This window comes from Tachypleus tridentatus, chromosome 12 (assembly GCF_004210375.1).
Source record: "Tachypleus tridentatus isolate NWPU-2018 chromosome 12, ASM421037v1, whole genome shotgun sequence".
Taxonomy (NCBI): domain Eukaryota; kingdom Metazoa; phylum Arthropoda; class Merostomata; order Xiphosura; family Limulidae; genus Tachypleus; species Tachypleus tridentatus.
Window position 1 is genome coordinate 106,083,252 of NC_134836.1, and position 13,992 is coordinate 106,097,243.

A 13,992-nucleotide genomic window follows, 5' to 3' on the forward strand; every position below is an offset into this window, starting at 1 on the left:
GGAGCTTTAGCTGAACACGAGATCTGTACTGTACGAAAAAAAAAAAAGTTTATTTTTAGTAGTATTTAGTGGTTTTTTATGTAATAAATGGTACGATAATTTTAAGACAATAGCTCTGTGTATTTGATTTTAACTCGTTCGTATGTATTCCTAAGTACAAAGGTATTCATTCATACTGAATTATACGCATTTCTGTACATAGTTTTTGGCGCAATAACGGTGTACAGTAATGTTGTTATGGTCCTAACATGTAGTGAGATAAAATTCTGTAGTTTAGTTCCTTTTTGTTGTTTTTTTAATTACCTTAGTTTTCAAGTGCTTCATCAGAACATTTTGTTACAGTTGTTAATATATGTATAGACGTAGTGATTAAACACAGGTGATTGGTTAAAAAAGTTCTGTATTACAACATAAAACGCCCCTTTTCCAAATGCACTGTTCACTGTATTTGTATTTTGTTGAACTTATACTTTGATATAAAAGTATTAAGGTTGCAGAACTTACTTCTTACAAAGGTTGAGTACTGTTCTGTCTTTCCGGACGAACAACTATATTTTTTATGACATGTTTTAGATGTAAACATTTCATGTAAATATTGATTTCTTATTGTGCTAACAAGACATATATTTCTGTTATTTTACCTAGGACAAATTACTTTAGAAGCCAGTTCCGTTGCACCATTGGCTGATAATACCTGAAGCCGAAGTTGTGCCGATTTTGGCCGCTGGGCCACCACACCATGTACCGGCCATCCCGACTTCGCGTGATGGAAGTGAACCCTTATTTGACTTGCGTGTTGTGCGGCGGCTACTTCGTAGACGCAACAACTATTATCGAATGCCTTCATTCATGTAGGTATCGGAATATTAACCTCTGCAAGATTTTGTTCCAGTTATCCTTTTATCATCTCTATTAATTTAATTTGAAGCTTTATATGCTTTTACATTGCAACATATGCCCTTCCATAGGCATTTTTTTAATGAAGAATATCCACTTCTACTGGAATATTTATAGTGCATGCACAGAGAATGTTACATTGTCTCGTGATGAAGGTACTTTTCTTCACACGTACATGTATTAAAGGAATATTTGTAAGAAGTCCTTACCGTGACGTTACTAGAATGTTTAATTTATCAGTAGTGACATAAAGATCTTTTATCTTCTTCCATGATTGAAGTGAGTCAAAAGTGGTAAGTTATATATTTTGAATATACAAAATATTTAACGTATTTATTTCGTGTACAAGAACATTCGCTTTGTGTATGAGGACGTAACAAACACACCTTTGTACTTTTTGTATAGGAAAGTTTATAACAAGGACTTTTTTTTTACGTAGTAATTCACCAGGATGTTAATCGTCATTATTTTCACACAGTATTTATACGCAGAAATGTTCATTATCTGAGTATATGAAAGTGTTTGTTTCTGCATTTTGGTCTTGTAAAATTGAATGTTGACATTATCTGAACGCGGAGGGGTGCCCCCCCAGAGGCACATTGATATGTCTGCGGATTTACACCGCTAGAAGTCGAATTTCAATACCCGTGGTGGGCAGAGCACAGATAGTCTAATGCGTAGCTTTGTGCTTTATTCCATACAAACCAAATGAACGCGGGGAGCTTCCCCACTCATCAAACACTTTTAGGGATCATTTGTAAAGTGAACAGTAATATATGTGATCACAGTAGGCAGTAGAAACCACATGACCAGCGGATATTTCAGCGTTCAACTATAACAGTCAGCTCATCAATATGGAAAAAAATGTCAGGGTGGAATTTTTTGTATCTTTACTTAACGTTAAACTTACACCAAGGTCACATTCTACGACCTTGTAATTATAATGCATTAATAGTGTGTATTTTAGTGGTGTGCATAAATGATATATTATTTTTTTATGTAATGTGTAAGTGTGTTTACACAACTTATACATGTATGAATTTCTACTGCGTCATGTACAGGAATATCTGTTCACGTGTCTTAAAGTTTTTGTGATGTCGATCTATATTTTTTATGTTCATAAGTATAGATGGTATTTCTTAAAGACACGTGACTTTTATTATTTAACTCATAGTTGTGTGTGTTGATATATATATATGTATATATCCTATCTCTACAAGTGTAGGATAATATCTGCTCTTGTATAGAACCTTTTAGTAATATTTCCATGCCCACATATTACATAATATTATTGTCCGACTTCTTTCATATATGACATATATGTTTAACATTTTTTGTAAAGCCCAGAACGCCAGCGTGGAGTCACTATGACTCAATACAACCTGATGTTAATGACTGAAAGTTTAACGTTGGCATTTTAGGGTTAGACTTTGTGTATGTCTTTCGCAGATTATCCCTAAACACTCATCCAGGATATTAGTTTTATTTACTTATATGCGTCATTATCTTGAATTTTACGTGTGGTTGTTTTTGTTGTATAAAATTGTGTATGGTTTCAACTTCGACAAATAAATTTCCCGCATTTTTTAGTGCTGTATTATTAATATTTCTTACTGTAAATACTATACATATATATTTTAAATAAACTAGTTATATTAGCACACAGAATTATCTGTTGTACGGAAGAGTTTTGCATAGTAGTTCTCTTAAGATGCTACATCTCTGATTATATGGTTTATTGGCGGCTGATGTTACGTAAAAATATTTGTATGACGTGTGAAAATATTGGTTAGTGTGTTTAGTTAGATGTTTATAGTGTATTCAGTTTTCAAGTCATATGATTAGTAAAAAATCAAGAAAACCTTATGATAGTTGCGGAACGTATGATTGTAGGCCTGGCATGGCCAGGTGGTTAAGGCACTCGACTCCTACTCCGAGGGTTGCGGGTTCGAATCCCCGTCACACCAAACAAACTCGCACTTTGAGCCTTGGAGGCGTTGCAATGTTTGGTCAATCTCACTATTCGTTGGTAAAAGAGTAGCCCGAGAGTTGGGGGTGGGTGGTGATGACTAGCTGCATTCCCTCTAGTTTTACACTGCTAATTTAGGGACGACTAGCGCAGATAGCCCTCGTGTAGCTTTGCGCGAAATTCAAAACAAAACACAAGCATCTTATTGTAGTCATCACACCTTAAGTCTCTAATTTCCGTGGATAGTGAGTGGGTTGGGAATCCTATAGTTTCAAGTTTTCTTTTTCTATTGCATATTTATCATTTCTGGTGTTATTATAGGCTAAGTTTTGGAGTCTTTGTGAGTGAGTGGTGACAAAAAAAATCAAGTCAAATGAGAGTAACAAAATTAACCCTAAACTTTGGAAATAACCTTAACCGTTGGAATATTTTTAAAGATGTTAGAAAAACACGTAGATTCAAGAAGTATTTGATAGAAATGAATAAAAATGTTGGTATATTTTTATTGATGTTAGAAAAAACACGTAGGTTCAAGAATACTTGATAGAAATGAATAAAAATATCGGAATATTTTCTAACAGTATCGGAGAAATGGATGTATTACGTTAACTACAAGCAGGTGAAGAATATTTCACCTCACGTGCTGGCATTTGATAGATACAACTTTATAGAAATCAGTAACTAATTTTATGTTGACCGGGGCACCATCTGCTCAATTGCCTGTCGACCGGCACCTTTCTCTTCAGTACCCCAGGCGGTTCAATGCTCGCGCTACCTGGTACGTCCTAGTAACTACGTGTATAGGTGTAACGTTATTGGATAGTTCAAAAAATGTTGATTCTTTTGTCGTTCCGAGGGTTGCTTTGTGTGCGAATATTTTTCTCGATTTACGTTAAACCTTTTTTTTTCAAGTATTATTATGTATGATATAGTAATATAATTTGCACTGCTTTTAAGAAACCTCAACATTAATGTTTAGTTGTGGGAATAATAATGAAGTTTGGAAATACGTGACTCAGTTCTCACCGTCAAAACATGCTTATTATGCACATAAGTCTTTTTAATGTAACATTCCCACGTACACTAAGTGGCCTGAAACTATAGAGATAAGTTGATTCATATTACTCGATCAGAATTCTATTGGATAAAGGCTTGAATTTAAAAGCATGCCCGAAAAACGTGCTGCACACGAAACCTATTTCAACGAAGTTATAGAATAAACCCGAGTCTGTCGTAAAGCTTTCTTGACTCTTTCGTTTTCAAATTGCAGAAGAAAGTCTTGGAGATCGTCCTCTAATATTTTACAACATTTACTCGAAATAAACAAAACGCGATGACCATACGACACTAAACGTTGAATCCGCGAACTCCTCGGATTTCGTTAACGGTATTTATTCGAAGAAATTGATGATACCTTGATTAGTGAATTTTTTTCGAATCCTTTCTTAAATCGAATGCAACGCGCAAACGGTCACTTAATTAGGTTAAAAACTCAGCGTGAATGTAATGACACCAATATTTATAACTTCGACTATCGAGTTTCATGTGATTAAATTACCACCATTGATACAATAAGTAAATATAGTTGTTTTGAATTTGATTATTTGATTGAAGTGGTGCACAGAAGAGTCTTTTGACAGAGTCAGTAGTTACTAGTGTATCATGATGACAATGTGTCCCTCGGTAATGAATTAATGAGTGAGGCTTAACTGGTAGAACAAAAACAAAATTGTTGCTTTCCTACTTTGATGACGTAGATGATAGAGAAACAAAGGCGTCTTCTCCCAACAGATGAAATATCTGTCTATTTTTTTTAATCTTACTATATATAGACTGCTTTATGTCGATAATAAGGCAGTTGTTATTCTGTGAAAAGTCCTTACTTCTGTTTGGATGAGTTTGTTCGTTTTTAAAACATATACATGTATAAGTAGATCCTTTGCAAACTATAGAGGTTGGGTTTAAAGCTATTAAACCTAAAGACTTTCAAATAATAGTTGAAAAGCCCGGATGTACATTGTGCTATAATAATTGGTACACACACAATGCGTTTACGACAAAAACACGAACGGAATCGTTTTCTGTCCTTGCAGGTAGAACGGATTAAAAAAAATCTACGTGGGTCTTAGTAACGTTGGTTAGAGGATCTAGATTTTAATTAGCGTGTGAATGTGGTGTTTCTATAATGGTCGATATAGCACTTAGGGGTACATTAACCTTACAAAAACATTACCTTGGTTATAATTATAAAGAGAAACAAAAGGGAACCTACAACAGCCGCGGTTGTAATTAAATCTTAAATCGGTCAAGATATGAAACTATGAGCTAAAAGTTTGAACTGTGGAAAAACTCAGAGACATTTTATGAGCCACTATGCCGCAGCTAAAAATTAGGGTAACATATACATTAAAATTGATGGATGTTGTTCATGTGTATAAAATAACAATTTATATTAAAATGTTAAGACTAAACTATATAAGAAAACAAGTACATATAATCGTGTAAGGTAATGTCGTTTCATCTAATAATGATGACAATTTATTAATCCACAGGATGCATCTGAACTTACGTTGTTGATACTATTACAATTTACTGCACACAAATAATTATTAGGTATTGAGTTGCTTTGTGCTATGATAGCTTGAAAAAAACCATATTAGGTTAAGATACAGATATATACTCGCTGAAAATGGAAGTTCTAGACCAGCAGTTCTTAAACTTTAGTAACCCTAACTCTCCAAATATATCAGTTTGTTTTGCTTTGAAAACAAACAAACAAAAAAAAAACGTTTCGTGTACATAAAAAGATACATTCCAAAATTAAATATTTTAATCATATAAATTTACTTTTATGAAAAAAATACTTTTATTTTGTAAATTATATAATTTTTAATCTTTTATAAAATTTCCGACATGACTTGCAGATCCTAGTTTGAGAAGCGTTGTTTTAGTTTTTATTTAAATTCTGATATGATATTCACAGAATGTAGGGCCCGGCATGGTCAGGTGGGTTAAGGCGTTCGACTCGTAATCTGAGGGTTGCGGGTTCGAATTCCCTTTGCAGCAAACAGTTTTGCCCTTTCAGCCACATGGGGGCGTTATAATGTGATGGTCAATCTCACTGTTCGATGGTAAAATAGTAGCCTAAGAGTTGGCGGTGGGTGGTGATGACTAGCTGCCTTCACTCTAGTCTTACATTGCTAAATTAGGGACGGCTAGCGCAGATAGCCCTTGTGTAGCTTTATGCGATATTCGAAACCACAGAATGTACTATAAGATATCATTATGTAGAGCAGGTACATCTTACTACTGTTTCATTGTGAGGGAAACTCGAGCCATTAAGCTGTCCATTTAACATAGTAACTGTATGAGGCTTTCTTTAACTTTTATCTGGGCCCCGGTATGGCCAAATGGTTAGGACGCTCGACTCTCAGTCTGAGGGTCACGGATTCGAATTTTCGTCACACCAAACATACTCGCTCTTTCAGCCGTGGGAGCGTTATAATCTTACGGTTAGTTCCACTATTCGTTGGTAAGAGAGTAGCCCAATAGTTGGCGGTGAGTGGTGATGACTAGCTGCCTTCCCTCTAGTCTTATACTACTAAATTAGGGACGGCTAGCGCAGATAGCCCTCGTGTAGCTCTTCGCGAAATTCAAACAAACAAAAAATGCTTTTATCTGGTAAACGTTAACTTGAAAACGTACAACGGATCGTATTCTTTTCATGTCATTAAGCAAGGTTTTATGTAGCCCTTGTTTAGTTATTTTACTGTTACTGGGTTTTGAAAAGCTGAATTTAGATAGCTAATTGTTTTCATTAGTTCACCAGCTTTATTCGAAATTTATCGGTGTTCTCTTCGCATAAACAAGCGAATCAGGTAATTTCAAAACAGTATTTGAAAAGACGCGATTTTGGCCTAAATTCGTCTTTAAAATAATTCATCGTACTTTCATTGTAAAAGCTGCTTGGAATAGTCGTCTGGTTCAGGTTTTTGAACGACTTCTCGTTTCACGCTAGACTGAAAGGGTGAAGGGAAAACCGTGACGTTATAGGATTATATTTTATAGAGCTTTTAAGGATAAATATCGAATGACAAGTAAAGGACATGAAACCTTTATAGATGTGTATTATACGTTTGTATTGTTCCATAAAAGAAGTATGTATTATCACGTCGCCCTAAGAAATTATTGTGTTCAATACTTGATTACTAATCCACGTTTTAAATCTTCCAGTTTGCAAAACCTGCATCGTGCAATATCTGGAATCCAGCAAGTTCTGTCCAATATGTGATGTCCAGGTGCACAAGACCCGCCCTCTGTTGAATATAAGGTAATTTAAAGGATTAAAAAATAACTTTAATTAGTTCCTAGTTAGATTGTAATGTGTGCATCTTGTTTTTTACTAGTTAAGTACAAATCTTCCAATGGGTTGGCTGTGTCGTGCTAACTACAGGTATCAAAACCCAGTTTCTAACGCTATATGTCCTCAGTCTTACAGCCTATAGTATAAGTAATGAATTTATATTTCTTTATACTATAGGAAATGTTCGTTTGTGATTAGTTTGTATTAACTAATTACTGTTACAACATAGTTTACATCAAACTATGAAAATGTTGCACGGACGTTCTCAGGAACATTTTATTCTGAATATAGCCTACTTCCCATCACAGTCCATCCGAAGTCCGTGGGTTGGTTCTACAGATGACAATCTGCGTACCTGACACAGGTTTTGATAAGTAGAGCTGGACGTGACCTAGTCAACACTTTGAATGATGCCGTTGAACACGCTTCGTACTTTCTGCTGTGAGCAAGTATTATAAAAGTTAAGAGTCTATCCAGTTATTTGACTTGAGAAGTCAGCGGCGGGTGCTGCTTAGTGACTACCATCCCTCGTCAGTAGTTCAATACACGGTTATATCTGAACTACGGGGAGCCTTTGGACCCGATCGTTTAGCCCATATATACATAACATGACGTTGAGCTTTAGGGAGTCTGAGTCAACTTACACTTAGTTTTGTGATTCATGGTTTATAAACGTTTTACACAAAAAAACGTGCCCCGCACTTTGGAGCCTAGAGTGCGGTATAAAAGTGACGGTCAGATTTCGCTATTCGATCAGACAGGAGTTGGTGGCAAGTGATATACTGATTATCACTCTATTCTAACAATTGAAAATTAAGGACAGTTATGCGCTGATAACACTATGTAACACAAATTTTGTTCCTGGATAGTATGTGTTATTTATTAATTGCTTATGTTGTTAAAGTACAGAAAATGGTCATTATTCCCTTCAAACTTTGCTTTTGTGACCTGGATAATAAATTTAGAAATTATCGTATTTTCGATGTAAAAATGGGCAAATCTGCATACTAAATAAAACAACATATGAATCAAGATTTACATGTATTTATACCAAAGTTATACAAAAATGTTTAGAAGTGAGTAGTTTTTCGAGATTTGTGACTGTAATGTAAATCACCTTCACGTATCAGCCCCCAAATATAGTCTCCCATCATGTTTTCGTTATATGCTCTCAGGTCATAAAAGCGAAGTTTGAAGAGAAAAATAGGTCTTTTCCATTTACTTTAGACATAAGCAATTGGGAAATAAAACTTTCTGCCCAGGAAGAAGAAAAAGTAAACATTTTGTTAGATAGTGTAATTCGCTGTGTAGCTCTGCGCAAAATTCAAAAACAGCAAACAAATCTTAACATTAAACGAATATAGTGGTTTGAGTATGTTACATTAAAAAGTTTCAATATGCAGAACAGCAAATCACGTGACTACCACAGCTGATTTAAAGTCGTGGTGGAAAGGAATATATTAGAAATACAATTTAACTTTATTTGGCGTTTTGTAGGGAGTATGATGCTGCCCAAAACTTGGAAAGTTTTCAGTTTAAAATATCTGTGCACACAATTCATTAAAATGTGTTCAGGTCGGTAATTTTGAATTTCCTTGTATTTAATGGCATTGGAAACAAAGTCATATGGATCATCTTGGGGTATCAGAACTGTCCAATGAGAGACCTGAAACATGTCTTACCCCAACTATGGTATGCAAAGAAAGGCGTCTTATAACAGGCAAGAACATATGAGTACAAAGGTCTTTGTGGCAACAATCGTTCATGTACTCTAGACAACAGTATCCAACATAATGAAGAAAATTTTCAGTGGCATATAAAACAATGTTCTCCGTTTGACAAAACGACACAGATCTTTCGTACAATACTTCCACGACATATCCAGAAAAATTTAAGAAACGGTGTGAATGGTACCTAGCCCGGGGGATGGGGTAACAGTAGGTAGTGATACAGGATAAAGATATATGTACCTTGATAACTACAAGTCTCAGGTTATTTTCCTTTTGTTAATGAATAAAACAAATTTTCGAATGTAGTGCACAACATGTTGCGAAACTATTTGAAATGTTGAATAATTGGCTTGTTAGTGATCACAAAAGTGGATGTGTAGGTTGAAGTGAACTCTTGTACGTGTTTTACCGAAGTTTGTTTGTCTTTTTACTCCAAACCGTATTGGCTTTGTGCGTGGACTAAGCCAGCATGGCATGGGCTCCCATTCATATCTCTCGTTCAACTGTCCCATACCTCATTGCGCTGAAGTATGAAAATGGCATTCGTGATATTCCATACCAGTACTTGTCAGCCAAGTCACCTGATGCAACGCCTCTGAATTTATATAAGATCAGAAAGAATAAAATGGAATCGGGAAACAGTTGTCTTTGTACATGAAATGGACGTCCAACACGGAGAAGTTGTGCGCTTTGAGCATAATAGAATTTCGCCGAAGCTTTTTGCAGTAGAAATTACGATGCATTATTATTATCAAAACAAAAGGTTGTCGTACAGGGTTTGACCGAACTGGCGATAAGAACTCGAACAATGTATTTGTGTGGAGCTGGCAAATATTTTGAAACCCTCGTATTGGCCCAAGACATCTTTAGACAGTACTTTAGAACATATAGTAATAAACTATTAACTGTAAACGTCTTTAATACCTTTCTGTAGACCTAGATATTTTCAGTGTGGGATATTGTTTATGGGTGTGCTATTGATTTAAAGAACAAATATATTCATGCTCGTGTTATCTCAGTGAACACATTCAAGTAAAATTATATACGAAAAGCTAAATTAGAACTATTTCTTTCTCTGCGTTAGGCTTAGCGTGGCCTAGGTAGTTAAGGCACTTGACTCGTAATTTTAGAGTCGCAGGTTCGAATCCCCGTGACACCAAACATGCTCGCCCTTTCAGCTGTGGGGGCGTTATAATGTGACGTTCGATCTCACTATTCGTTGGTAAAAGAATAGCCCAAAAGTTGGCGGTGGGTGGTGCTGACTAGCTGCCTTTCCTCTTGTCTTACACTGCTAAATTAGGGACGACTAACAAAGATAGCTCTCGAGTAGCTTTGCGCGGAGTTCAAAACAAACAGTTCTCTGCGGTAAAGCTGTCAGTGTAACTGCGAGAGCTCGATACTATCCAAGACAATTTAAATTTTGAAACAAATTAAATTGAAATAAGTATTGATGTGCCCGAAGTAGACATCTGAAGGAACCATAAAGTACGTGAAACGTAACTGTGTTTTTCATACAGTCATAATTTCTAATATAATTAATTAATTATTTACAAACTACACATACTCTTTTATCCAAGTGAAGTTAGAGGAATGGTCTGTGGTAAGTTTATGTAACGCTGGAAACACTTATTTGTAGCAGTTAAAATGGTATGCACCAGATACTAAATTATTTATACATACTTGTAACAGCAACTCAGTTGTATTATACATTCAGTACAATCGCACATGAGTAATGTTTTGTTAATTAGTTGTTAATTTGGTAGAGTTAATGTAATTGTTTATTCAAATAACCATATTACAATAATACTTCTGTTTTTATTATCACGCAGAGCTGACAAAACCTTACAAGATATTGTCTACAAATTGGTTCCCGGACTATTTCGAAGTAAGTCGCGCATTTTTCATCTCTAGCTAGCAAGTTTTAAAAATCAATATCACGTGCACTTGTTTAGTTTACTGTAGGTTTTTAAAGTCTTCCACTGTGATTCAAGTGTGGACTCCAACATGTGATTTTTCTTCTTCTTGTAATTATAAGCTGTAATATTTGTTGTTCTATTGTTTTTCTTCACATAGAAGTGCAGATTTTTTTTCACTTTGTTTAGAAAAACATGGAAAATTCATCTAAAATTAGATGAATTTTTAGACCTATTAATTTGACAATTGGCTAGTTTTAAATACATTTTGTATATAGTAGATGTGTTCTGAAGTTCACTTTTCGGAATTAAACCAACACGTTTAGTTCAGTGTCTTTGCAACAAGGCCATCTTCTCAACTGGACTTCAAGGTACTTCTTAAACGCCCTCAGGTTGTACTTAATAAAAAAAATGTACCAAAGAAGTAAACAACCTACTCGATAATAAGACTATACCAATGGAGTCTAAACACATTATCGTGTTATTTTATAAATAATGGAAGTACGTACTAAATAATAAGATTATACCAACGGAGTCTAGACACTATATCGTGTTAATTTATAAATAATGATAATAAGACTTTATCAACGGAGTCTAGACACCATATTGTGTTAATTTATAAATAATGATAATTAGACTATACCAACGGAGTCTGGACACCATATCGTGTTAATTTATAAATAATTATAATTAGACTATACCAACGGAGTCTAGACACCATGTCGTGTTAACTTCCTAAACAATGGGAGTACGTGCTTGATAACAAGACTATACCAACGTAGTCTAGACACCATGTCGTGTTAACTTCCTAAATAATGGGAGTACGTACTTGATAACAAGACTATACCAACGTAGTCTAGACACCATATCGTGTTAACTTCCTAAACAATGGGAGTACGTGCTTGATAACAAGACTATACCAACGTAGTCTAGACACCATGTCGTGTTAACTTCCTAAATAATGGGAGTACGTACTTGATAACAAGACTATACCAACGTAGTCTAGACACCATGTCGTGTTAACTTCCTAAACAACGGGAGTACGTACTTGATAACAAGACTATACCAACGTAGTCTAGACACCATATCGTGTTAACTTCCTAAACAATGGGAGTACGTGCTTGATAACAAGACTATACCAACGTAGTCTAGACACCATGTCGTGTTAACTTCCTAAACAATGGGAGTACGTGCTTGATAACAAGACTATACCAACGTAGTCTAGACACCATGTCGTGTTAACTTCCTAAATAATGGGAGTACGTACTTGATAACAAGACTATACCAACGGAGTCTAGACACCATGTCGTGTTAACTTCCTAAACAATGGGAGTACGTGCTTGATAACAAGACTATACCAACGTAGTCTAGACACCATGTCGTGTTAACTTCCTAAATAATGGGAGTACGTACTTGATAACAAGACTATACCAACGTAGTCTAGACACCATGTCGTGTTAACTTCCTAAACAACGGGAGTACGTACTTGATAACAAGACTATACCAACGTAGTCTAGACACCATATCGTGTTAACTTCCTAAACAATGGGAGTACGTGCTTGATAACAAGACTATACCAACGTAGTCTAGACACCATGTCGTGTTAACTTCCTAAACAATGGGAGTACGTGCTTGATAACAAGACTATACCAACGTAGTCTAGACACCATCTAGTGTAAATTTATAAATAATGGGAGTACGTGCTTGATAACAAGACTATACCAACGTAGCCTAGACACCATATCGTGTTAACTTCCTAAACGCCTGTTGTGTTTTCGAAATTTTAATTCGGAACCAAATTTCGTTATTGGGTGTTCGAAGTTTTAATACAAAACCAAGTCCAATGTTGGATGTTGCAAGTTTTTAATACATAGCCAAATTTTGCTGTTGAGTGTTCCAAGTTTTTAATACAGAACCAAGTTCTACTGTTGGGTATTTGAAGTTTTCTATGCAAAACCAAATTTCGCCTGTTGTGCGTTTGAAGTCTTAATACAGAACCAAATTTCGCTGCTGAGTGTTCCAAGTTTTTAATGCAGAACCAAATTTTGCTTGTAGGGTGTTGCAAGTTTCATTGTCGAATACTTACAGTTTGATTCAGCTTCCAGCGTGAGGGCTTTGGTTCTAATTCAGGACCAAGAAGTAAACCGAGTGGGTTGCAGGAGGTGCATGATTGAAGTTGGCTTGCACCAGATGATTGTCAGAACTTTGAGTACATTAATGAACAATTGAATATCCTGCTAAAGCCAGTAACATTGAAATTACTCTTACACAATATTGACACAGCTGTTGACCTTGTTTACCCTATCATTTGGGGTAAAACTATATTATTTTAACCCAATAACTAACGTACACTTGAAACTAGCTATATAATAAAATATACGTTATCTATATTATCGAAACTAAGAGGCCCTAATAATAATTTATGAAGCAGGCAGGTGTATTTTATGTTTTATTTAAAACTGAAATATACTTTTCTGAATTGCTAAAACAGTTACAAATAACCAGAGGAATCTTAGCTGCTCTACCAGTGTGCAGAGGAGACGTGTGCCACATTAAAGTTGTATGGCAAAACCATAAATCTCAATAATTTACTGTGGCACTTCTTATTCAAATGTCCTTCTTTATTATAACTTAGTTAAGTTTATCTGATGGTGGCCAAATTTTGTGTAATTTAAATTTTTTTTGTCAGTTTAATTTGGTTATTTGATGGAATTACAGTATATTGTCTGGATCAAAGAAATTTCGTTTAGATAAACAAACGTACTATCGGATCTCGTCATGGAATAAACCGTCTGAACGTCCCCGTTATATCAATCAGTTCGATAACAATTAATCATCAAGTAGACGGGTCACGATGTTCGCTAGAATCGAAACACCTCCAAGAAAATGTTTTCTTGTGTTCTTAGTTTGAAGGAAACTGGTTTGTTGTGAGCCTCTAATAAATGACATAGTAATGGCTGACAACAGCTTCTTGTGTTGTTGAAGCTTGGAATTGGTATGAATGTAGCTTTGTTAATATCACACAAACCTTTTTAAACTTTACGCGTGGCCGTCATAACTTGGTTCTGATTAACACAGTTTGATGACATTGGAATTGGTCACAGGAGTTATTCCAGTGAA

The 13,992-nt window shown here is 35.4% G+C and overlaps 1 protein-coding gene across 1 annotated transcript in view; it reads left to right on the plus strand.

Moving 5' to 3' along the window:
• The first annotated feature begins 649 nt into the window (after positions 1–649).
• Positions 650–13,992, plus strand: part of LOC143235711 (polycomb complex protein BMI-1-A-like) — a 55,320-nt gene continuing 41,977 nt past the window's right edge. The window contains exons 1-3 of the mRNA XM_076473922.1: positions 650–851; positions 7,100–7,196; positions 10,789–10,844. Coding sequence (XP_076330037.1) covers positions 740–851; positions 7,100–7,196; positions 10,789–10,844 — 265 coding nt within the window. The 5' untranslated portion in view covers positions 650–739. The remainder of the gene's footprint in view (positions 852–7,099; positions 7,197–10,788; positions 10,845–13,992) is intronic.